Source organism: Lissotriton helveticus, chromosome 7 (genome assembly GCF_964261635.1).
Source record: "Lissotriton helveticus chromosome 7, aLisHel1.1, whole genome shotgun sequence".
Classification (NCBI taxonomy): domain Eukaryota; kingdom Metazoa; phylum Chordata; class Amphibia; order Caudata; family Salamandridae; genus Lissotriton; species Lissotriton helveticus.
This window is the reverse complement of record NC_136068.1, coordinates 1,420,374,239-1,420,400,049: the sequence shown is the minus strand read 5'-3', so window position 1 is coordinate 1,420,400,049 and position 25,811 is coordinate 1,420,374,239. Positions and strand designations below refer to the sequence as shown.

At 47.4% G+C, this 25,811-nt stretch overlaps 1 protein-coding gene across 4 annotated transcripts in view; it reads left to right on the top strand.

Annotated features, from left to right (window-relative positions):
• The window catches only part of MAP2K4 (mitogen-activated protein kinase kinase 4), an 839,420-nt gene that overhangs the window by 387,143 nt on the left and 426,466 nt on the right, over window positions 1-25,811 (top strand). For all 4 annotated transcript variants that reach the window (XM_078654731.1, XM_078654732.1, XM_078654730.1 and 1 more), the window contains one exon: window positions 6,588-6,639. In XM_078654731.1, the coding sequence (XP_078510857.1) occupies window positions 6,588-6,639 (52 nt within the window). The remainder of the gene's footprint in view (window positions 1-6,587; window positions 6,640-25,811) is intronic.

Here is a 25,811-nt window from a genome sequence, read left to right as displayed (position 1 = left end):
AATGCATGTGGTTGTAAGGTTGGAGGGGACAAGGGATTCTGGGCAATATGTGTGTTAGGTGAGGGGAAGGTTGTCATGCCTCTAGAAACCACAATCCTGTCCCTTATCTCAAGAACTGTTTTTGTGGGAGTTGCAACTTAAGCACTGCGGGTTCTGGCTGTTCTGGAAGCCATGCCAGGTCCCACAGAGTCTGCAAGCGACTGCCCGATCCATGTGGACCCAATACTGTTCACTCTCCCGAACAACACATTCAGATTTATATGGAAGATGAGCTGCCCAGTAATATTCCAGGAGATTAGGGCATGCAAGGCCTCTGCAGTCTTGGGGCAGCATGTAATTGTAAATTGATACTTGTATAGCGCACTACTCACCCGCAAGGGTCTCAAGGCGCTTGTATGAATACCGCTGTGGAACCCATCCTGGCTTTCCCTGTGAGGTGTCCACTCCTGGGCACCCCAAAGGTGGAGGCCAGGCATCCTTAGCGTTGTGGGGGCCGTTGTGGAGATTAAGCAAGCTGTTGCCTAGAGTTGCAGAGTGGGACTCCATGATTGGAATAGGCACCGAGGCGAGAATTATCAGGTCCGTGGAATTTTGAGCCCAAGACCCACCGAGGCGGGGAATTGAACCATGGTCCCGGGCTAGACCTCTGCATCAGGGTCTGCCGCTCTAACCATTGAGCCACACTTCTCCACAGCATAAGCACTTTAGTCGCGAAGCGCGGACGGCCTTTACCCCAAATAAAGGAAGTAACGTTGCGCTTCAGGCTTTGGATGTTTCCCGGAGGAACTGGGGTAGACAAGTTTTGGAAGAGGTACAGAATTTTAGGGAGAAGTGTCCCTTTTACCACATTGAGGCGACCCAACCAGGAAATAAGGAGTTTTTTTCGAGCATCGTAATTCTACTCTAATTTCTCTACGACAGACTTGTCAGTTGGCCTGGGTCTAGGTGAAGAGGAACGAGATCAAATTGAGGCCCAAATTGAGTGGTCTGCCCGATGTGTGGGGGTAATAAGTTGAAGTCTCTGTAAATCCGGAGTAGAAAGGGTGAGATTCAGTGTGTGGGATTTGGACATGTTGATCTTAAAGCCTCAAGCTATTTCAAAGGAGTTGAGAAGCGAGGCTAAGGCTTGAATAAACGTATCCGAAGCACTAAGTGAGAGTTTTAGGTCATCTTAAAACAGGGATACTTTATGATCATGGCCCCCAAAGGGTATGCCCATTATGGCGGATAGCAATAGCTAGGGGTTCCACTGCCAAAGCAAACAAGAGAGGATAGAGTGGGCAGCCCTGCCTAGTACCCCTCTGAATCAAGATTGGGGGCTTAAGTTGACCAATAATTCAGAATCGCTCTATAAGGGAAGTGTAAGGGGCCATTAGCTTAGAGATCATTGTTGGCCCTAGGCCTATTTTATGGAGTACTGCACGGATAAACTGCCAGTCAATGCGATCGAAGGCCTTCTCTGAATCGAGGGATGGCAGACAGGGCGGGATGTCTCACTTTTGGACCTTTCTGCCTCCTGACTGCTGTAGAGCGACCCAGCCGCCGCTGGGCCACCCGGATCTCCCCCGCCTCCCACGCTTGACCCAGGGACACCGCCTGCCGCCCAGAGGTTCCCGCCGCTGCCCCCCTGCGGCCCCGCCCACCACCAGCCCATTGGACGGCCCGCTCCCGCCACCCAGCTGACCCGCCCACCCGGCTCCTTACTTATGACGCCCCCAGAGCGGCCGCGCAGCGGACGCGCGCAGCGGGAGCACCGAATGAGCGCCGAAGGTGCGCCAAAGGTAAGCCCGTCTGCGCCCGTCCGCGCCTGGACCGCGCCCAGTGCCAGGACCCCTGGCCCCCGCAGACCCCAGCCCACCCGCCGGACGTACGACGCCGCCACCCTCAACGCACTCAACGCCGGCCGAACCCCTGGATGCTACCGAGCCACCCCGAGACGCACCCACGGACCCTTCATCTGCCAGTCCTGCAAGTTCTCCTGCATCCGGACCTGCACTGCACCAGCATCCACCAAGCAGAACACCAGCAGCATCCACCTGAAGTGCATCCTGCTCAACACCCGCTCGGTCCACAGACACGCCGTCGAGCTCTGGAACCTGCTCGACACCACAGCCCCAGACGTCGCCTTCCTCACGGAAACCTGGATGAACGCCTCCTCAGCGCCCGACATCGCCATCGCCATCCCGGACGGCTACAAGATCATCCGGAGAGACCGCGTCAACCAGACAGGAGGAGGCATCGCCATCATTCACAGGAACACCATCCGCATCACGACCAACACCGACGATACCATCGCACCCGCCGAACACCTGCACTTCCAGATCCACGTCAACCCCAAGACCACCCTCCGCGGCACCCTCATCTACAGACCCCCGGGACCACGCACACAATTCAGCGAGGACATCGCCGACTTCATCAGCCCGCTCGCCCTCCCCTCAGCCGACTACATCCTCCTCGGGGACCTCAACTTCCACCTGGAGAACAACGACGACCGCAACACCACCACCCTGCTGGAAAACCTCGCAAACCTCGGACTCAAGCAACTGGTGACCACCCCCACCCACCTCGCCGGACACACACTCGACGCCGTCCTCTCATCCAGCAAAGACATCGCCTTCAGCCACGCCACAGGACTCCACTGGACGGACCACAGCTGCGTCCACTTCACCTTCAGAAGAACGACGAGCCACCACCACCAGCAACAGGTTGCCCGAAGAAGCTGGAACAAGATCACAGCCGACCAGCTCGCCGCTTCCCTGAGTCAGCACCCTCCCGCCAGCTCAGCGAACCCCAGCCAGGCCGCCGACAACCTCACGAAGTGGATCAGCAACTGCGCGGACGAACTCGCCCCTCTGAGGACCCCGCCCAGCAGACCCGGCAGCAAGAAAGCCCCATGGTTCACCGACGAACTCAAGAGCTCCAAGAAGAACTGCCGAGCCCTCGAGAAAGTCTGGAGAAGGGAACCAACACCGGACAACATGACCACCCTCAAGCTTGCCACCCGGAAGCACCACCAACTGATCCGCGCCACCAAGAAAACTGCATTCAAGGACCGGCTGGACAACAACGCACACAACTGCAAGGAACTCTTCAACATCGTGAAAGAGCTCTCCAACCCCAACGCCGGAAACAACGACATCACCCCATCGCAAGACCTCTGCAACTCCCTCGCCTCCTACTTCCACAACAAGATCGCGGACATACACAACAGCTTCAGCATTCAACCATCGCACACAACGCCCAAAACAACGCCGCCCACCACCACCCTCCGCGCCTGGACTCCGATCAGCACCGATGACACCATCCGCATGATGAACTCCATCCACTCCGGATCTCCGACCGACCCCTGCCCTCACCACGTCTTCAACAAGGCCGACGCTGTCATCGCACCCCACCTGCGGTACATCATCAACACCTCCTTCGACACCGCCACCTTCCCGGAGAGCTGGAAGCACGCCGAACTCAGCGCTCTACTAAAGAAACCAACAGCGGACCCCACCGAACTCAAGAATTACCGCCCCATCTCGCTCCTCCCGTTTCCAGCCAAAGTCATCGAGAAGACCGTCAACAAACAGCTGGCCGCCTTCCTCGAGACGAATGGATCCCTCGACCCCTCACAGTCGGGCTTCCGAGCCAACCACAGCACCGAGACCGCCCTCACCGCTGCCACCGATGACATCCGAGCCCTGATGGACAACGGAGAAACAGCGGCCCTCATCCTCCTAGACCTCTCCGCGGCATTCGACACTGTCTGCCACCGCACCCTAGTGCAGCGCCTCAGCAACGTCGGAATTCAGGAGAAGGCACTGGAATGGATCATCTCCTTCCTCGACGGAAGAACACAGAGAGTCCGTCTACCACCGTACAAGTCAGAGGCCACCGAAGTCATCTGCGGCGTCCCTCAAGGATCCTCGCTGAGCCCCACCCTCTTCAACGTCTACATGAGCCCCCTCGCGCCCATCGCACGCCAACACAACCTGAACATCATCTCCTACGCCGATGACACCCAGCTGATCCTCTCCCTGACCAACGACCCCGCCGCTGCCAGAGCCAACCTTCACGAAGGGATGAAAGATGTAGCCGAGTGGATGACGACCAGCCGCCTGAAACTGAACTCAGACAAGACGGAAGTCCTCATCCTGGGCTCCTCGCCCTCCGCATGGGACGACTCCTGGTGGCCCCCCGCCCTGGGCACCGCACCCACACCGACAGACCACGCACGCAACCTGGGCTTCATCCTGGACTCCTCCCTCTCCATGACCAGACAAGTCAACGCCGTCTCCTCGTCATGCTTCAACATCCTGCGCATGCTACGGAAGATCTTCCGGTGGATCCCCACCGAGACCAGGAAGACGGTCACCCAGGCCCTCGTCACCAGCCGACTGGACTACGGCAACGCCCTCTACGCCGGAACCACCGCCAAGCTCCAGAAGAGACTCCAGCGGATCCAGAACGCCTCAGCCAGACTCATCCTCGACATCCCCCGACGCAGCCACATCTCCGGACATCTGAGAGACCTGCACTGGCTCCCCGTCAACAAAAGAATCACCTTCCGTCTCCTCACCCACACACACAAAGCCCTACACGATCAAGGCCCGAGCTACCTCAACAACCGCATCAACTTCTACGCTCCCAAACGCCACCTCCGTTCAGCCAGTCACGCCCTCGCCGCCGTCCCCCGCATCCGAAGAACGACAACAGGAGGAAGGTCCTTCTCCTACCTGGCCGCCAAGACCTGGAACTCCCTCCCGACAGACCTGCGCCTGACCCAAGACCACCTCTCCTTCAGGAAGAAGCTGAAGACCAGGCTGTTCGAGCAGTAGCAGCACCCCCCCCCCCCCCCCCCCCCCCCAAGCGCCTTGAGACCCTCCGGGTAAGTAGTGCGCTCTATAAATGTTCATGATTGATTGATTGATTTCAATAAGGTGAGCTATTCACCAAATGTTGTCAGCCGTCTGGCGGTAACGGATGCACCCCACGTGAGGAGGGTCGATAAGTCCTGGTAAATAAGGCTTTAGGCGGTTTGCTAGTATCTGAGTGTATATTTTGGCATCAGTATTGAGTAGTGCTATTGTAGGTAGGCAGTGCATATAAAGAATTATCTTTTCCCGGTTTTGGTATGGGCACTACTTCAGCTTCTGACATTGTGGGGGTGAGTCCCGTTGTGTCAGAGAACGTATTAAAAAGGTGAAGCAGTTGGTCCTGGAGTTGGGGGAGAAAGGCCATCCGGTCCCAGAGTTTTATTCGTTGGGAGTTGTTTCAATGCTCTGTGGATTTCTTCTAAAGTAATTGGGTCTTCCAGTAGTTTCACATGTTGAGGGTCCAGGGGGCATGCATTGAGAAAAGAGGAAGTCTCGTTGGACGAGTGGGCGGCTGCGGTGTACAGCTCAGTGTAGAATGTGGCAAAGACCTGACCCTTATCCCTTTCAGATGTGGCCCAGGTATTGTCTACATGTTTAAGTTTGGAGACATAAGTTTTAGCAATGTGCTAGGATAGTCCCTACCTTGTTGTCCCCTCCCCCCCCCACTCAAAGAATCTCTGCTTAAGTGACAGAACAGCACATTCTGCTTTATTAGTTCAAAGTAGTCTCAATTGGCCCCGAAGCATGGCAAGGCGCTTCTTGTGTCGTTTTGAAGGTGTGGCATGATCTTTGTGTTCCAAGTCCTTAATGTCGTTGGTTAAGTTGTGCTTGACCACATGGGTTTTTGGGAACAGACAATGGCTATAGAAGAGATGATGCCTCTGATGGTGGCTTTAAAAGCATCCCTCCTTATGGCTGCGGGCGGTTCTGGGGGTATGTTCGCCTCAAAGTAGATCTCCTGACGGACTTCCGCCAAGTCTACTGGTTACCGTAGGACGTGGGGAGGGAGACGTCACATACAGGGGGCGTCATATCGTCTACACAGGGCTTGGAAGGTCACCATCAAATGGGCATGATCCGATATAGATATGTCTGAGATCTCCACTGAGTCTAGGGATTTATTCAGAGAGTGTGAAAGGAAGCAATAATCAATTCTGGAGTACAAATGGTAAACATGAGAGAGGAAGGTATAATCTTGTATGCCTGGGGAATGATATCCCCCAGGCGTCCTTCAGGCCAGACTCTGTAAGATCCCACTTCAAAGCAGCTGACACTGCCCCTATGGTCTGATATGTGGCGGCACTACGGTCCAGTATAGGGTCCCACACCATATTGAGGTCGCCCCCAAGAATCACTGAGCCTTCTGGAGAAAGCAAGTGGTCTTTCAAGAAGGATCTGAGAAAGGCATATTGCTCCTGGTTAGGCGCATAGATGTTGATACGGGTCAAAGGCTGCGCTCCGAGCTTGATTCGAAGTTTCACATACAGAATACTGCTCTGTGTTTGAGGACATACCCTTTAGTACCTTACTCTATTTTGCAACATTGGACCAGATGGAGGTGCTGTCTGGTAGAAGAGGTAATGCTAGTGATTGTGCAATAAGCATGGCTTCAGATTGTATTGGTAAGTACCTTGATGTTGTGCTTTCCCCATGTTATTAGTGCAGTCCTCAAACAAAATGGCAAAAGTCTGATTTTTCACAGCTTACATTTCTGCTTCTTTTCAGACTGTGAAAGCACTAAACCACTTAAAAGAAAACTTGAAAATAATCCATAGAGGTAGGTCTGTACTAAACCACATTACTTTTTTTTAATGCTGTTACAAAAATCCAGAATGTGCTATATCATTGTTTTCCCATTCTGAGAACATTTTTCATTCATCTTGTATTTAATCTCAATATGTTATGTGTTTGGAGACTGCCTTATTGGAATGTGTCTTCATGTTGTAGGTTTTTTGAGTGCTCTTCAGCAGTGTTGAATAAAAAAAAATGAACCGTAGTGTTTTGTATTAAATTGAAATATGTGTCCCTAGTGTGCTACTGCCCTTGAATCAAAGCTGTTAAAATTAGATCTTAAGGTGAATGACCACATACACATTTCATATCTCATAACATTTATTATATAGTGATCTCATTTGTTATACCATAATTTATTGGTGCTCTGCTGTCTGCATTGGATGGTGGAAAGGCTGAGTTGTACTAATGGACTTTGGATTCTATGTTTCATATAGATCTGTGGAGAGGATGCTCCACTTGCATAGCTAACCTGCTTCCTAAGGCTGTGCTATGGAACATGCTAAAGAAACTGCTACAACATACCACATGAACCTAATACACCTCGTTTTGTTTATATTAGGAGGACACGTTGTTCTGGTCAAGAGGTTTCATTTGAAAATAATTCAAATTATTCTTTAGGTTCAAAAGTTGAACAATATAAATTAGTTATGAGAGAGAACAATAAGATTTAAATATTGAACAAAAAACACACTACTTTCTTAGTTGAAAGGAATTATAGAGAGTAAATAAAGCAAAAAACCAGGCTCCAACATTATAGTGTACAACTCCTATTGTGTAACTCAGAAGTTCTATACCATTTCATAAATGCAATCATTTGTCTTTAAGCCAGTTAGTATCAAATTCAATAAATCTACAAGCAAGATCTAATACTAGCATGTGGGAATGTGGTAGAAAAACACTTAAATTATAGCCTTCAACCTAAGAAATCTGGGGTTTAAGATTTCCACGGTCTTAATTGTGCTGTTAAATTGTGGAACAAATGTTATCACTTTGTCTTGCCAATAAATGATGCCCAAATCAAAAGAAATGAAAAATCGTACCCAATTGTTTAACATATTTTCTGAGGAACTATGTATGGTACGTTCAAATACACCTATTGTAAATGTCAAAAACTAAAAAAAATAGAAGTAATGCTTTATTAATAAAGCTACGTAAAGGTAGAACAGATATTACTTCTATTGCCATCATCATTTTTTAGAGTAGCGTAATGATTAAAGTAATATGACCATGTTCACTAGTCAAGACACTTATGTCCCCATATCTGTGTTACATCCATATAAGGTACACACAGAGTTAATTCTAATATTTTAATTTTTAGGAGTGGCACAATGAAAAAAGTGGCACTCAGTAGTAATGTGTCCATGTTCATTAATGGAAACATTTATGGTCTTGTATGAAGTATTACATCCATATAAGGAACACATACTCAATCAATCTAGTAAATAAAAACTATAAATATAGAAATGTAGACTATAATAATTTATCAAAACAGTGCAATTATAAAAAGCCAAAAGGGACGTGAGCTAAAGTGAAACTATCAGGCCATAACTATAAATAATAGACGATTCCCTTAAAGCTTATATTAAACTCAGGAAACTTAATGTATAGGGCTCCTGTCTTACCACTGATACTACAGCTGCTTTCAAGCATTGTACCACAACACTAATAGGGGAATCAAGTGCACTGTAAAGTAAGTCCGTGTTGATGTCCACACTGATTTCAAGTGCTAACTAGTCTGCAGCCTGAACAATAAACCCTTAACCGTTTAAATTTAAAAATCAAGACATAACACAGTCTAAACTAAAGTGGTAAAGTGCAGCAATCGGTCCAGCAGTGCAGAATAGGCAAAAAACAAGGATCCCCTTGCGAAGAAGCACAGCAAAGTGACAGTGTCACCCCAGGTGTAACCACAGGTGAATTGAGCAATAAAGCGTGCAGTGCAGTGGGATATTATTCAACAGAGACTTCTAGCCACAGATTCCTTACCTTAGAATCAACCCCAGGCGTCAGACTGGATCTGGAATTTTTTCGTGAGCAGTACACTTGCTCGCCACTAGGTGGCGCCGTTCGGCTTTGCATGGCGTCGTTGGCCGTGGCCATGCCGCAAGTGACCTTCGCAGTACCTCTATCGGCACCACCCAGGCACACTGACTTCCGTTCTTTTCTTTCTGCGCCAGCCAGCGCAGATCTGGGAAAAGCTACCCCCTAGTCACTACCCCCTAGTCACTTTTTGACTAGGTTTTTTTCAATGTTTTCTCTAAATCTTTTTTGAGGTTGGCTTCCTGGTGTGGTAGGAAATGTCATCAAAGAAGGCCAGCTTCAAGCCATGCGTCAACTGTCACCAACAGATGGCTGAGACGGACCAGCACCTTATATGCCTTTGGTGCCTCAAGCAGGACCATGACCTGAAGGCCTTCCCTGACTGCCGAGCCATGCACCCGAAGGCCTTAAGGGAGCGATCCCTCATTTATGGCAGCTAAATGTGCGAGATTGTGACAGTCCAGGTCCCAGTCGAGGGGATGGTCCCGGGAGTGGTTGCGTAGCCTGAGGTAGTCGTTGCACTCCAAGTCGTTGAGCCACTCGGGTAAGTCCAAGTCCCAGAAGAACTAAAAGAAGTTGAATCGTGCTTCGACTTCACTTTGTCCGTCTGCCAATGAGATTAGGGAGCGTCACCCCTCGAGGCCTGTCTCTGTGGTTGAGCCAGCACCTGGATCCGCTCCGCTCCTCCCAGATTTTCCAGGAGCTGGGGCGACCCTTGCCCAATTGAAAGAGTTTCATGAGGCCATGCACCTCATCTTTGGGCAGCCCATTCCCACAGATGCGCCTTTGGGCCCTGTAGGTTTAGGAGGGGCCCCTACTGGATTCACGCTGGCGGCTCCGGTTCCAGTCGATCCCCAAGGATCCACAGATGGATCGGCGCAGATTGTACCACTTTGACATTCCTCCACGCTGCTCCCAAGGCCAACACTCCTAGTACCACTACCGACGCTATCCCATCCTCATCCTGACTCCGACTGGGGCCATGCCTCCCAGACGAGAGCCTGAACCCTGACCTTTTGGGCTAGGACTTGGGGAGGAATGGGAGGGGTTGCTGGACCAGCCTTATGATAAACAAATAGACAGGTGTGAGGATCTAGATGAAGCCAGTGAACTGAATATTTCTCCAGATACAGGCATGCTTTCTCCCCCTACCATGGCCATGGGGAAGGGAGCATCCTTCACAATGGTGGTGCAGAGAGCAGCTGAGGTCCTGGACCTTAGCTTGCCCTTGTTGGCAGTTAATCCTGTCTTGACAAAAGTGCTTCTGCTGGGAGTAGCCCCATTAGAACTGCTTCTCCCTTTCAATGAGGCATGTACTGACGTCCTTCTTAGACCTTGGTCCAAGCCCAGCACACAGTCTCCTGTGAACGGGACAATTGCCTGTCACCACCACCCCCCTCTAAGGGATCCAAATTTCCTGACCCACTGCCCTAGCCCAGAGAGCTACCTGGTCCAAGCCTCAACGTCCCGTGTAAATCCTGGTGCATTTGCTACTGTAGCCCTTGGTGTGGAATTCTGAGTTGGAGTTCTCCCTAGGTCAGAACCTACCTCAGAACCCAAGGTTAACACTACTAATGCCTTGGTTGCTGTACTACCACCTGTACTGGTGCTCGGGGGGAGCAGTTGCCTTAGGGGTAGTGGTAGTAGGTTCCTTGGCCTTTGGACAATCCACATCCCTTGTCCAATGGTCTTTACTTTACATAAATAACACCAAGGTTTCTTTTTTCCCTTCTTGGAGCTTTGGGACTCAACCCCAGATGCAGGTTTTTGGGTACCTTGAGAAGACTCCTTTTTGTCTTTGCTCTTCTCCCCAACCTTCTCCTGGGGAATCTTGCTTCTTCTGGTCCCCTCCACCACCATAGTTTTTCTGCTTAGCCCTGATGTGGTCCCATTTGTCTGCCTTATTTCCCAATTCTTGGAGAGAGTCCACCAGGTACTGATGCAGTAGTTTGTTCTGACAGTTATTAAGGATGTGCTTCCTCATTAACAAATTGTACAATCCTTCATAGTCCTGTACCTTGCTTTCATGAAGCCAGCCTTCCAGAGTCTTAACAGCACTGTCAATAAAATCTACTGAGTTCTGGGTGTGTGCCTTTTGGGTGTCTCTGAACTTAATCCTGTATTGGTCAGTGGTTAAGCCAAACCCATCTATGAGTGCACTCTTCAGGACTGAATAATTGTCAGCATCCTCTTCTTGAACAGTGAGGAGCTTATCTCTACATTTGTTAGCAAAGGAGAGCCACAGGATACTGCCCACTGCCCTTGAGGGACCTTCTGAAATTTACATGCCCTATGCAAAGCAGTGATCCATTTATGGTTGGTATCCCTCCTGGTAAAGAGGGACTATCCTGCTCAAGTTCCTAGTGTTAAAGGATGTTTCCCTGATTCTAGGTACACTATTACTGCCACCATGGGACTCTAGTCCCAGTTTCTTCCTACCTTTCTGTACTTCAAGGGTCTCCTTGTCAAGGGCCAATTGATCTTGCATGAATCTATCTCTCTCATGTTTGATCAGGTGGTACTCCCTTTCAAATGACTCCTCCCTCTTGCTAGATACGGAGGTCCCTATGAAATTGTCTGAAGCATTTGATTTAGCAGAGCCGGACCTAGACCTCTGCACTATTCCCTGAGGGATCAGAGTTTGCCAGTGTGGAGTCTCTAGACTCCTCGTGTCCATACTTTGAATTGAGGTCACTAGGGAGAACCCCTGGTGCTCCCTCTTCTGGAGCATCCCCACCCACATTCTCGTGTTCTTCTCTCTAACCTCCTTCCCCCCTCCCTCACCCCCCACCTGATTCTTGTCATCCTGGTGAAGTAGCTCTAAGAGGAGCTTTGTAGTTAGGTTGTTACCTGCCGTTCTCCTTCTATGGCTACACAGGGTCATTAGTTCCTGGAACTTCAGACCACTGTACTTAGCAGACTGGGGTACACTGGTATCCCCAACTAATGACATGGTTACTAGGTGTACTTTGGTGTTGCACCTACCTACTCAAGTGACCCTAAAACAACCAATCTAAAAGTTCAATAGAACTTATTTAGTCTACAAAATGTTACATGTGCCTAATGCTAGTGATGGTTTTTCAATTAATCCTTACCTAGATTAGCTGGTAAAACAATTCAGGCTTGAATCCCTTTTAGTGGTCTTAGCCTGATATGAACCCAAAATGTACTCCAATATAGGCTTAGGTAATTACACAACCTTTTACCTACATCTGTCCTACCACTGTTTTACATAACGGTCTACATAATGGGTCTTGCACTGACCTTGTACCTAGGTAAGTGCTACATGACTGTTGTTTATTTTTTCTCCGAAAACTAGCCTCATGTATTATGCATGAGGATTCTCAGTATCACAGCAGGATTACCATCTTCTGCATAAAACTCTGTTTAAGAGTTTAAGGGTCACCTCTATCGTCTTCCTTGCCCGACATAACCATAGTGCACTTCTAGGTAGAACCCCTGAGGGTACCTTTCGGGTATATAAGTGCTACATCTTCAACGGTCAACCCAGAGGAGAAAAAGACTTCCATGCTGACATCTCGAGACCAAGACGAGGGCCTTCATTCTCTCACATCCGGTAATGGGGTTGGATTTATCCTAAGGGGATTCTTGGCTATTCACCTACATACATGCTAGGTACACTTGGGTACAGCTAGTTAGGGTTTGCATCGTAGGAGTACACATTGTTACTGTCATGTATCTATATGCATGTGTATATCCATTATTTTAGCACTATGGTAGAATTCTACCTTTTCTTTACTCTGCGGGTGCTTATAATCGTATATATATATATATATATATATATATATATATATATATATATATATATATATATATATATACGTTTCAGTCTCATGGTGGTTGCAGCACACGTATTTTATACTAGAATGACGCTGGTTCAATAAATACTTATTGAAAACATCCCCATTGTTTATTCTGTGTATCTCTCTGAGACAAAGTGAGCACGAGTGGCTGAGCGAAAAGTACTGTACTGTTTCCACGATCCCTGTGGAGTCAGGGTTGTCGTGTTCAATGGTTGCCAGAAGCTATCCGCTCCTTGGTAAGAGGGGCCCATAGTGGCACTGTGAGCTAGCTGGACAAACAGACTAACATATACTCTGGGGATGTGTGGAATCAGTCTGGACACCAATACCTTAGTTTATGTTGTCTAAACGTGCAGATCCTATATAGATTTGTAAGAACTGCACGACAAGACAACCACATAAATCTCTCTAAGTGACAGCTGTGGAGAGCAGCCTTCAGACTTAGTTCTGAAGGAGTGTAAAGCAGCTTGTTTTACCAATACTTAATCTTAAGGTGCATGTTATGTGAAATAGAACCACACAAAATAGGTATTTATTATAAACACTCATTAACACATTGCAATATCTCCTACCTGAAGATATAACCACAATACACACAATACTTTGATAATAGAACACTTACGTAGCACAAATATACAGTGGTCTCCAGGGAGAGACCAAACTATATACTAAAATAGTGGAATGCAAACCACGACTTAAGTCGAGATTGAACCCAGAAGACGTAGACGAGTCGAGGACTCAAGGAACCACCCAAGGTGAGTATCTAGGGACCCCGCGGAGGCCGTGTGCAGTGTGGGAACACGACAGAGTACTCAATGCAAGTCAATGGGTAAGTCACGGTTGCAGTATTACAGAAGAAGGACCCTTTCCAGAGAATCCTGAAGAATCCCAGTGGACGATGGAAGAGAGTCATCCCACCCGCGGATCCCCCACGAACCAGGGAACCTTCACCAGGGAAGCCGGGTGCATAGGTGCACAGTTGAGGACTTCAGTAAAGATGCCACTGGTGAAGATGGTGAAAGAGTCCGGTGAAACCCAAAGGTGGATTCAAGGTGAGAGGTACCTGCTAGCTGATGGTACAGAGCCTTTGCCACTCAGGATTGACCAGGAGGCACGAAGACGAATTCCCACAGATGTCGACGATGTAGGAGAGTTTACAGTGCCCTTGAAGTTGCAGCTGTGCGGACCAGGCAACTCTGTGGAAGACCAGGAGATGTTCACAAGCTGTCCCACATTGGATTTCAACAGCCATGGGGTCGGTGTCAGGCAGGGGCACCAACAAGCCTTAGCACGGCAACCAACATAGTAGTCGAAAAAGGTGTAGTGTTTGGACCAGCAAGGTTCAAGGGACTCACTACAAGCTGGTAAGTCAGAGCAGGCCTGAGCAAGCAGGGGAGCGCACTGGAGACAAAGAAGACCCTCAAGAGAACCCACAGGCCGGAGGCACAGGAGTCGCAAGAGAACCTTGAGCAGCTCACAAAAAGCTGTGACCCACGGTGCAAAGGATGCAGTGCAGACATAGATCTTGGCTGGAGGAGATGCTTGAGGCTGGAGCTTCTTGGAGCCCGAAGATCTCTGGAGTAGAGAGTCAACAAACATTGGCAATGGCAAGTCGACGCTGTGCACAGGGGTACTGCTCCATCGGCTCCGACAAGGGGTACTGGCTTAAAAATTGCTGTGAATACTGTGCAGGCCTTTAGGGAGTTGCAGAACCACCACCTGTGTTGATGAACCTTTCTGAGTCCGTAGTAGCTCAGGAACAGCAGATTGGTCAGCTTTGTTGAAGTGCCTGTAGATGCAGGGGAGGGACTCCTTCACTCCAAAGACATTCCTTCTGGTCACTTAGATCTCCCCAGGCCTTGGAAGAACCTGTATGGAGCACAGGCACATATGTTGCAAAAGACTTGCAAGATGACGAGACCTCAGTTGCAGTCTCGGTAGCCAAAGCGAGTTCCAAAGTGCTCAGACGGTTGAAGATGAAGTGGTTTCGGATCTGAATCTTGTCCCAGGAAGAATCTAAGGAACCACCCATAGGTAAGCGCTTAAGTACCCTAAGGAAAGGGTTGGGACGATTCAGGGATCCCTCCCACAGGAGGAGCTGGAAAGTGAGGAGGATATTCTCAAGTCCTTTGCCCAGTTTCGAGCAAATGCGGGAACCCAACGGCTGCCTGACCTGGTTCCAACTGGAGTATGCAAGGAGAGCACCATATGTGCCCTTCAAAGAAGTCTAGTGGCACTGGCAACCGCCCCCAACCTGTCCCAATACACTAAGAACTGTCTATGAGATGGTCACACCTCCCTGTAACAGGAAACCTATTGTCCTGCCTTCCCCTGCTTGAGCTTGTCTCAGCAGCAGGAGGGCATAATTGTATCTCTGGTCGGCAACAGCCATAGTTTGCTTCCCGGGTCTAGAAGACTGGTGCCGGGAGCACTGTGGGCCTCCCAGAGGAGCTTTACAGTACATGGCCTGCCGAAGGAGCCTTACAGTGCATGGAATCATACCTCCCAGCACTGTATATGGTGTTAGGGTAAGATTCCAACATGTTTGATACCAAACACAACAGGGTTCGTTACAGCTAGTTTAGAGATAGCCATCGCATAATGGCGCATGGCCATTGTATATATATATCATAATGGCTGATGCACTTACAACGTGGGAGAATGGACTCTGAGGGTCGTAGGGATATCCTGCTCATGCAGGGGCACCCTCGCAGTTATAAGTTATAACCAAGCACCCTGCCTTCAGGATTGAAAGTATTGCCTCAGGGGAGACTAATAGGTTTTAAGTGTAGTGACCTCCGATATAAGGAAACTTATATCTGTCATAAGTATTGCTAGCACCAGCTTACACAGGCTGCAATGGCAGACCTGTAGTCATAATGTGAGTGGTCTACCATGGTTGGTATAATACATGCTTCAGCCTATGGAGACCCTGGGCACCTTAGTACCATATACTAGGGACTTACAGGGGTACACAAGTTAGTAAAACATTGACACCAGCAAAAAGTGGGGTGACCATGAAAGCAGATCCTACTTTCCTACACCTTCCTCAACCAAAGCGGACTGTGGTGACCGATGTGGGCATCTGGGAGAGGGAGAGATCAGAGGACTCTGGTCTCCGGTGGAGTCCGGGCTCCACATCAACCTATTTGAGCTTTGAGCGAATCGCGTGGCATGGCAAGCCTTTCTTCCTTCAATCAAGCGAAGGCTGGTGCAGGTGTTCAAACTGAACATCACTGCCATGTAGTCCTGTAACAAAAATGGCAGGGTGGGGTAGTGAACCCTTTGTCAAGAGGCTCTGAGTCTCTGGACATGACTGAAAACCCAGGCATTTACCTGGTGGTTCAACACCTGGTGGGCTCTCTGAATGCCAGCGCGGGGAAACTCAGCCGAAGATGCCTAGCGGATCATGAATGACCTCTCCATCCAGAGGTGATGCAAGGCCTCTTTCAGCTTGCAAGAGCCTTTGTTAGATCTGTTCACCTCTGTTGAGAAAGTGCAATCTCCATAGTTTTGTGCTCTGGCATTTCCAAAGTGATTCTCGCTCAGAAATGCTTCTTTTCTCAAATGTAGCTCCAGCCTCCTGTATGCCTATACCACTCATATCCCGAGTTCTCGAAAATATCAAGAAGACCCAGGTCCAAATTATTCTTGTGGCTCCGTATTAGGCACAAAGAGTCTGGTATCTCAAAATGTTGAGCATTACCACGGTTCCCTAATCAGACTACCTCATCGAGAGGATCTTCTGTTGCAGCAACAGAGTAGGGTTTCACTGCTAAACCTACTTAGTTGACTTCTTTTTTTTTAATATTTCTGTTTATTGTATTATTATTTTTTTTGTTGCAATTCTGTTTTATTTTCAACTTAAAACACAGAGTACACGTCCGGTTGTACACAGCGTTAAGCCCACAACCCTATATAGGGCCGGCCGCGTCTGCTAATGTTTCACTGGTTGTATAAGGAGGCAACACAAGGAGTGGGTATAAACACAGCATGTCGCCTACAACCCCTGAGGGACCGGCTGCGGTACATAGTTTATAAACTTATATCATCTAGGTGTGGGATTGTACAAGACCTATGAAAAACAGTAACTTTATCGCACAGGCGACAGGCTCAACAAAAAAAAACAACAGACAGAATAGGCGGATAAGAGGACGTTGAGAGATAAAAATTGACTTCTTTTGACCTTCCTCCCATAGTCTGTGATGTTATTCTGGCAGCCAGGCATCCCTCCACTCTACTCTGTGCCACTCTATAAAACTCCACTCAACTCCCTCTAAGCCATTTTATTCCACTCTAATCTGACACACTACTCCACTGTACACCATCACTCCACTCTACGACTCTCCACTACACTCCACTCCACGACACTCCACTCTACGACACTCCACTCTACGACACTCCACTCTACGACACTCCACTCTACGACACTCCACTCTACGACACTCCACTCTACGACACTCCACTCTACGACACTCCACTCTACGACACTCCACTCTACGACACTCCACTCTACGACACTCCACTCTACGACACTCCACTCTACGACACTCCACTCTACGACACTCCACTCTACGACACTCCACTCTACGACACTCCACTCTACGACACTCCACTCTACGACACTCCACTCTACGACACTCCACTCTACGACACTCCACTCTACGACACTCCACTCTACGACACTCCACTCTACGACACTCCACTCTACGACACTCCACTCTACGACACTCCACTCTACGACACTCCACTCTACGACACTCCACTCTACGACACTCCACTCTACGACACTCCACGACACTCCACGACACTCCACTCTACGACACTCCACGACACTCCACGACACTCCACTCTACGACACTCTACTCTACGACACTCTACTCTGACACTGTACTCTACTCCACAACACTCTACTTTACATCCCTCAATCTACGACACTCCAAAACACTCCTGCAGTTGGGGTAAGTTTGTGGCATGGTGTGATTCTCACATCAGCCCTCTTTCTGCATCTCTCTTAAGGTTCTTTTGTTTGCTCCATCCTTGGCCCACCAGGGCTCTGCTTTGGGCACAGTTAAAGGTAATCTATCAGAAATGTCAGCATTTTTGCTGCTGCCAGACCAACCTTCATTATTTAAGTCAAACTGTTGTGCCTAGGTTTCTTACATTTTTGCAGCACGTGTTCTGTCAGGCCATTCATCATGCCTCAGTGGGATCTAGATCTTTTCCTCACCTTAGTGACCTTTGAGCCTCTGCACGATTGCTCTCTTAGGCTATCAACCATCAAAACTGCCTTTCTAGGGGCCATAACATCCACCAGGAGGATCAGTGCAGTACATGCATTTAAGGTTCAACATCCCTACACCACCTTCTACCCGGACAAGCTGGTCCTCCAGAAATGTGCCTCCTGCCTCCTTCCTTTCAAAGGCTGTGACTCCCTTGCATGTATGCCAGATTATCACCTGTGCATCTTCTTTGCTCTGTCTCACCCATCCAAGGAGAAGGAGAGACTCCATCATCTTGACCCAAACAGAGCATTGTTGTTGTACCCAAATTCCACAAAAGAGTTTGGGTTGGATGATCATCTCTTCATGGGGTACGAAGGAGCTAAGAAAGAGAAGGCTGTGCAGAAATAGACCATCTGAAGATGAAAGTAGTCTGCATCAAAATCTGCTGTGCATTGGCTGAGAAGCAACAATCTTAGGTTTTTTTGTGTTTATTTCACCAGAGCTAATGCTGGTACCACTGCATAAGCACCTAGAGTTCCTGTCCTGGACAACTGTCAGGCAGTAACTTGGGCATCTTTGCACACGTTTACCATACGCTACTGTCTGGACAGTCCATGTCCGTTGCGACGGACAGTTGGCCCGTGCCGTCCTGCAGGACTTTCTGTTTAAATTGACTTTGCAGAACCACCTCCGGGGGAGGCATTGCTTGGGTATGAATTCTAAAGTGAGTAATTTGCGGCTAGAAGTCTCTATCTGATAAACATGTTACTTACCTTTGGTAATGTCTTATCTGGTATAGAGTCCATCTAGCTGCAGATTCCTTACTGCACCGCCCATCCTCTCCGCGGGCCGATTCCAGTGTAAGGTTCACCCTTCTCAGGGCCTTAGTTTTGCACACCAGTGGTCACTTCTCATCATGGCTCTGCATTCCTGGCGTGGAGAGTTAAGAAAGTAACAGACCTCAGCATGCTAGAGTGCCAACGATATAGGTACTGAGAACATTATTACTGGTGTGGATTACAATACTTGCCAGCAAGCAGGGGTACTGCTCGAAAACCTAAGTATGCAGTCTGACTCCTGGGGAATATCCTAAGGAAAGGAATCTGCGGCTAGAGTCTCTACCAGAAAAGGCGGTACGGAAGGTAAGTTACTTGTTCTTCTCACCGGTACTTTTTATGGTTTAAATCTGTGTATTATTTTAAAGCGGGGACAAGCATAACATTAGCCGCCACCTACATCTACCCACAGGTACTTTTTAAAGGACTTTTTCTATGCATGATAACCGCTGCAAGGTGTACCTTTGTCAAAGAAAACTGCAGCCCAGCGTTCAACAGATGAAGATATGGGAGTTTCACATCCTCCTGGCGTCTGGTTGGGTCGGATTGTCTTATGATTTGACAGTCTGCAACCTTCCACTTCTTGGCCTACTCAGGTCACACTGTGAAGGTCTAGGGATAGGCCCACAGCCCTATCCATGTGGACCCAGTTTTGATCCATTTCTACTAATATCAGTTAATGCTATAATCATAGTTGGGCCTTCTCTTAATATGTGCTGACCAGATCTCCTTTAGAGACGGGAACCATCATTATTTTCCTAGATACCCTCGTGCTAGGCCCTCCCCCAATTAATATCTCTGATACGTTCTGTATGTGTCTTTTCTCCTTTCTAGAGATCTGAGATTGTCAGTTCCACAAATAGATATAAAAGTCTTGGAAGGAAGTATCACCAGCTTTCTCATCCAGGATGCATGCAGGGGCTGTACTTAGTGAGATCTTTGTAGTCTTCAATGGGTCCAAGTTCGCTTTAAGTAAGATAACTAGAAATAAATTTACCTGACTCCTGATTTATCTGACTGTACCTTTGGCCCAAGTAAATGGGAAGGATGTTTGCCGCTCTCAGACCTCTTCTGCTTTTAGCTTCAGATTAAGGATCTCACATTTTCCCTGTAAATGTGACATCCTAAAATCGTCAGACTCTTTGTGAAGGAAGATCCTTCTGAATTTTGTGCCCCACACTTAGGAATAGTCTGCTTTTTGAGCTCCACAATACCACCTTGCATGCTGGTTCAGAAGACTATTGAAAATCTTTCTCTTTTGCTAAGATGTGTGAATTGTTGTCTAGTCTCTTCTCTTTCTTTGGTAAGTCCATAGTCATGCCCTCAGTGGTAATAGCGACTGTTAGTGGGAATATTAGAGAGATAAGAGGGTATGTAGAGGTTAGTTAAGATCTTGAAGAATGCCAGTGACACAAAGCACAAGACATATAGGCAGAAACATGTTTACTAGCATGCACTAGGCAGAAAGGCCTGTAATACCCTGAACATATAGTTTTGTGGTAGAAAGAGAAAAACCTACTAAACAATTGCTCTATTCCAGCTACACACAATTTTTGCCATAAACCGTTATCTGTGGAGTTAGTAATATCATGCACAACCAAAACACATAAGAATCATACTAAAGGTCTCATGGTGTACTCTCCTAGCAACATTTGTTGCTGGTAAGCTTCCACACGACTCTTATCTCAAAGTACACTCAGCATTGTCAATAGATCAGTGTTCAGTCAAATACTTATTTTTGTATGAAAAAAAAGTATTTTTTTCTAACTATGCATTCAAAGGGATAATGGCTCTATTGTTTGTCTGGCAGATCCCTGCCCCACCCTCTTCCTTGCAGTCTGGTTGGGGTAATTTCCCATTCACTGGTGACCGCATCCAGGGAATGCTCACTACTATGCCTTACTGAAGAGTCCCCTTCGACTCTTTGGAAATAGTCAAAAGTGTCTATGATGCTGCAGCACCTTCAGCAGCGAGTCCCCCTGGGCCCAACATGTGTGACTCAAGTCTTACTCGCTTCTGCAGCACTGAAGCATTCAGTGTTTCAAGCAAGTGTCCTACCTACAGGCACGTATCAGTTCTGGTTGTGTTTGCAGAAATCATGCTGCTCGCGGTACACATGGCAGCACCAGGCTCTCTCCCAAGCGGGGCTGCCGACTTCCTCAATGACCAGAGATGCTCTCAGCTTCTGTAGGCACGGTAAGTCTATTTTCCCCACACCAATGGTTGGTGGTTGATCTTCAGACTCCCAACTGGATCCCAGCGATGGTGCAACGTTCTTCTCTGCATCCTCTGTAGTTCTCTGGGTCAGTCAAGGACAGATCTCTATGCAAGGGCTCTGCTTGTAGGTTGCAGCTTCTACTTTCTATGGCAACTGCCTGAACTGCTATCATACTCAGTACCAGCAACCCTTCTTGGCATATGTAGTTGCCATGATACTAGCAGGGAAAGCACAGACTCCTCCGGTGCAATCACCTCCACCATGGCATTTCCTCCTAGCAAACCTGATCTCCACTAACACATATACCAGTTTTGGCATGCTTGTCGGCACAGTCACTTCAGCTGTGGCCCCTCTGGCATACGGAGTCACCCTCAACGAGATGGTATAGACTTGACGCTGCCTGCACGGTGCTCGATGCAAAGCTCAGTCCACAGTGCCCCTCTCCTGGCATATTGGAATTGCTGAATCACTCCTGCACATGACAGGTGTACAGCTGTCTCCTCACACCTTGCACAGGAAGCCCTCTCGGTAGGGATCCCCCACTGGACCTCACTCCCTCCAACACTTTCCTATTCTTCAGAGGGCCTACTGGTCTTGGCAAGCAGGCAGGTGCTGGTGCCCCAGGCTCGAGGGCAGGTGTAATTGGTTTGCCTGGGTGTTGTCCCCTCACTCAGCAGGGCTGTAGTAGGTGGTGGCCGCTAGTCCTGGTCAAATGCAGAAGTCTTGCAGAGCTTCCCCTTCTCACACAGCCCATCTGGCTGATGGCAGATGACAAATTGTGTGTTCTCAACCTCTTCCTATAGTCTGTTTCCATACACCAAATGTGATTTAGGATCTGAGCTTTTGAGGTTTTATGTTGTGGTTGTACTGTTTTTGAAGTGTGCACTTTTCTCTCCGTTTTCTTATTGAAAAACTGCCTGTCACAGCAGGAGCGACTCTGAAGCTGATCTTCCCACAACACAGGCCATGGGACTGACTAGAGTTTACACCTGGATGTCAGCCACAGTGATATGTGCATCAAAAGGTTAATAACGGGCTCCCAGCCCTACCCTTTATGATTTCCTGATCCGCCCTATCTCCTTCCTGAGAGATGTCCAGGCCGCTTCTTTGTAATCTATCACTGAATCAAAGAGCACCCCTTTGAAATGTATATGGGGAATCTCTCTCTCCCTCCAGTGTGTCCTACCCAGCTCACAGGAATGAAGCAATTCACAAATCTGTTTGGGGGGATTCCTCTACTCCTCCTCTTTTCACAGGGCAAACCTGAACTTCCCCAAATGGAACCCAGGGTCCTCCATGTAATGTACTATTGCAAGCATACTTGCACTCAGTGTATGTACCCAGCACACATACGTCACCTCCATGAATTGTGCCACCTCAGGCAAACATAAATCCAGCACACATAATCATTCTATGCATACAGCTCAGTACTGTATTATTTCTGTATTGAAATATGGCATAGCACTGCTCTACCCAGGCACACATACATCCAGCGCAGAGTCAACACTCCTGCACTGCACAACACTCTACATATAACCGATGTAGACCAATGGTAAGTTAAGCACACAGCAGCAGGACTTTTTTTTAAAAGGTGAGTAAGCCTGTCGGTTTCACACCAGTGACAAAGGGTAAAAATGACCTGTTCACTCCTAATGAACACTACACTGTATGCTGCCACCACCGCACTCATGCTGCTTTAACTCTTGGTGAAAGGGAAAACAAAGGGGACCCCACTCACATCGGAACCAGGGTAATTAACCGCATGCATGTGGTGCATTTTCCCGCTGTACGCGGCAATTTCAAAATTACCGCGTTACATGACAAGCTCAGCTCGTCATGAGCGTATGGCAGGTTACGCTCATGACGAGCTGAGCTCGTCATCAGCCCCGAAGGGGTTAAAGTATTAAAATAGAACAATGGTTCCTGTGGAACAATACTTATTATTTACTAATAATGCCAATAGCGAGAATCGCATGTACAGGCAGGGATCAAGTGGGATGTCAGATAGAAAGAGACTCAAGTACACTGGTTTGGTTGATACAATAATTTGTATTGGATCAAGCTAAATTAAGAAATAAAAATAATAATAAATTCAAAAAAGTTCTGCAATAATTTACAGTTGTGAATTTGTGTCCCAAGTGAAATTATGAACCAAAACATACGGAAACATTTGTGAAACAATATGTGCAAGGTTTCAGGTAAATTTTTGTTATATACAGAAAGCGACCAATTCCTTTTTCAAATACATAATATCTATAGAATGATAGAATGTCAGTTCTATTAGTTCGCTTTTCTCAGTTGTCGATCCTAACATGGATATCGGGTCTCTTCAGGACTTAAGATGTGGGGTACATCTAGGGAAATAGAATTGTATATTTTTAGGATCTAGGACCAAATTGAAGTACAAGGCGTATTCCTCGAGATACGTGGGCTGGTATGTTACCTGTCGTAAGAATTGCTCAATGTCGGTGGAGTGCGTGGGCACCATGTGCAGGTGAAGATAAAAATAAAGATACTCACTAAGAAACCCAGCAGGGTTCTATGAGAAAAAACAAATTCATATAGTCCATATTAAGGAAAGGATGTATAGAGAAGGATATAGAGAGAGGCATACACTGGTAATCTCTGTCGGTGGGTGTTTGACATAAACTTACCCCTAGTGAATATGTGGCTTGAGTTAATTCCAATGCGAAGCTCAATGGCTGTCCTTTTTGCTTCAAGGAATAGTTTCCATTGAAGTCGTAGCCCTTGTTCCTGCAGGCGCTGATAGCAGTCACTGTAGTCTGCGTAGGGTTCTGTATGCAAAGGTACAATAGTTTAGGCAAGGACTGTGTCCTCATTTACAGTGTCATGGTGTAGAGTGACTGATTATGTGGGTAAGGTTTGCAGTATGGAGCCCTCCCTGATAGCCCGCTGTAGTTCTATATATTTTATATATTTATAGGGGCGCCCATTTTATTAGACTAAATTCTGTTGTGCCTAAAGTGCTTAGTTGGTCCGAGGTGATTGATAAAGGGGGGGGGGAGGGGGTTTGTTTAGGGTGGGATTGGGGTAATGCCGGGCTTGTTCCAATTAGTGGTTTCGGTCAAGGCCATGTTAGTGCCACTATGACCCCTTCTAGGCAGAATAAATTGTATAATGGGCTGGTAGGCGTGATTATGTCCTCCCAACAATATATCATACTTTCTCCTTGTGTGTCTATGTATTATTTTGTAACAGGATATGTCATATGTATACAAAATGGCATCTCACTTATCTTAGTTTTTTTTGCAAAGGACGTGTGTTAATAATTACATAATAAATGTCGTCCTTTCATGTGGTCTTGCGGGGGTATCTGCAGAATCCACATTGTGTAGAGGGCTCCCGGCTATTACATATACAGTCTATATATTCCTGGCGATTTGACGTTGGAATATGCTAACGCTAACTAATATCTGCCATTGGATACACGTACCTTTGTTATAAGTGCAAGGGGCTTCTCAGAGGAGCTGCGTATGTCCATCCTCCCTGGTCGTGATAACGCCAACCCAGTGTTCTCAGAAGCTATTTAAGCCTAAACTTAGAACCAGATAATTCTGCCTAGAGTCACGGCGTGCACGGCGGCCGCCGCGCATCGCCGTACATAGTGTCACTTATGACGTGTCGCATATCTCCGTCTTTGAAGTAGATGGGGAAGGGGGGCTCTTTCCCTAGTGGATTGCCGAGGTGTATGCCAAACAGTCAGAACTTTAGTGAAGCTAAGAAAAGGTTTAAAGAGATTGAAGGTGAAAAAATAAAAATTTTAAAACAAGTGAGCGCACATTTTTGTTCCCGTCTGTGTCTCGTCTGCTCATTTTCTATTCATGTATGGGCGTTCGTAGTTGCACGTATTAGTCGTGTGGAGGATACTAGTGTCTCTAGATATCATATTGGACGGTATGTCTGTTTCATGCACGTCTCGTCTGGCACTTTGGATGACCTGTCATGACCTGTTCAATGAGTAGGTGTCCAATTAGAGTGTGGATAATCTCTGCTCTATGTCAAAGAATTGTTGTGCGGGGTAGATAAGGGGCTCGTTAAAGTCAGTATAGTGGATAGTCAGTACCTGAGGGGGGAAAAGAACATTCTAGTGGCCGCCTATTAGGTTCTCTCCGCCTTAGATATAAATCAGTACAGTCAATAGTCAGTACCTGAGGAAGGAAAAACGTCTAGTGGCTGCATATTAAGGGTCTCTCCGCCTTAGATATACATTGTATATAATTAGAACTGCAGTGCCCCTGCACTAAACACAATATGTAATGATATAATGGTACACATAGAGTAGTTACATGCAATGTTAAAGCTTCGTACAGCAATCTAAACAAATAGTGGAAATTCAAAAGTCAGTGATCAAGATCACAAGTGGAAGCTGTAATAAGATCTATAGTCCGTTCTTATAGTGTTCATTTTCTGTTTAATGTTCCAAATCATAAGCCATACATATGTTCATTTTCATTTAGAAGACCATCTTCTTTCCATTTAAGTAAATGGTCATTTATAGTCTTCGTGAGTACACCCATGGGGTTGGATGCAATGGGTTCATAGCAAGAGGGGTCTGCTAGTTGATTGGATATCTCATTGTTGTAGTCGTCTGCGTTCATTACTACAATGTTTCCTCCTTTGTCTGCCTCACGGATAGTGATGGAGGGATTCTGGGTAAGTGTGGTCAATGCAATGCGCTCTCCTTTGGTTAGATTATCTCTAAATACGAATGTTTCATGTAATTTTTTGATATTGATTTTGTTAAGGTCTTCCAATACGTGTCTGTGAAAATTGTCAATACTGTTCCCACCTGGTAACGTTGGTGTCCACGTGGACTTGGACTTGAGACCACTGGCAACCCCAAAGTCCATGTCTATGTTTAATTCATCTAGAAGTTGACCCATTTCCATGGGGCTGTCTTCTCGTTCAGTAATAGACAACAATAGATGTACTGCTTGTATGTCTTTTATTGTGTGAACAACAGTTTCATCCAATACAACAGGAATGTTTTT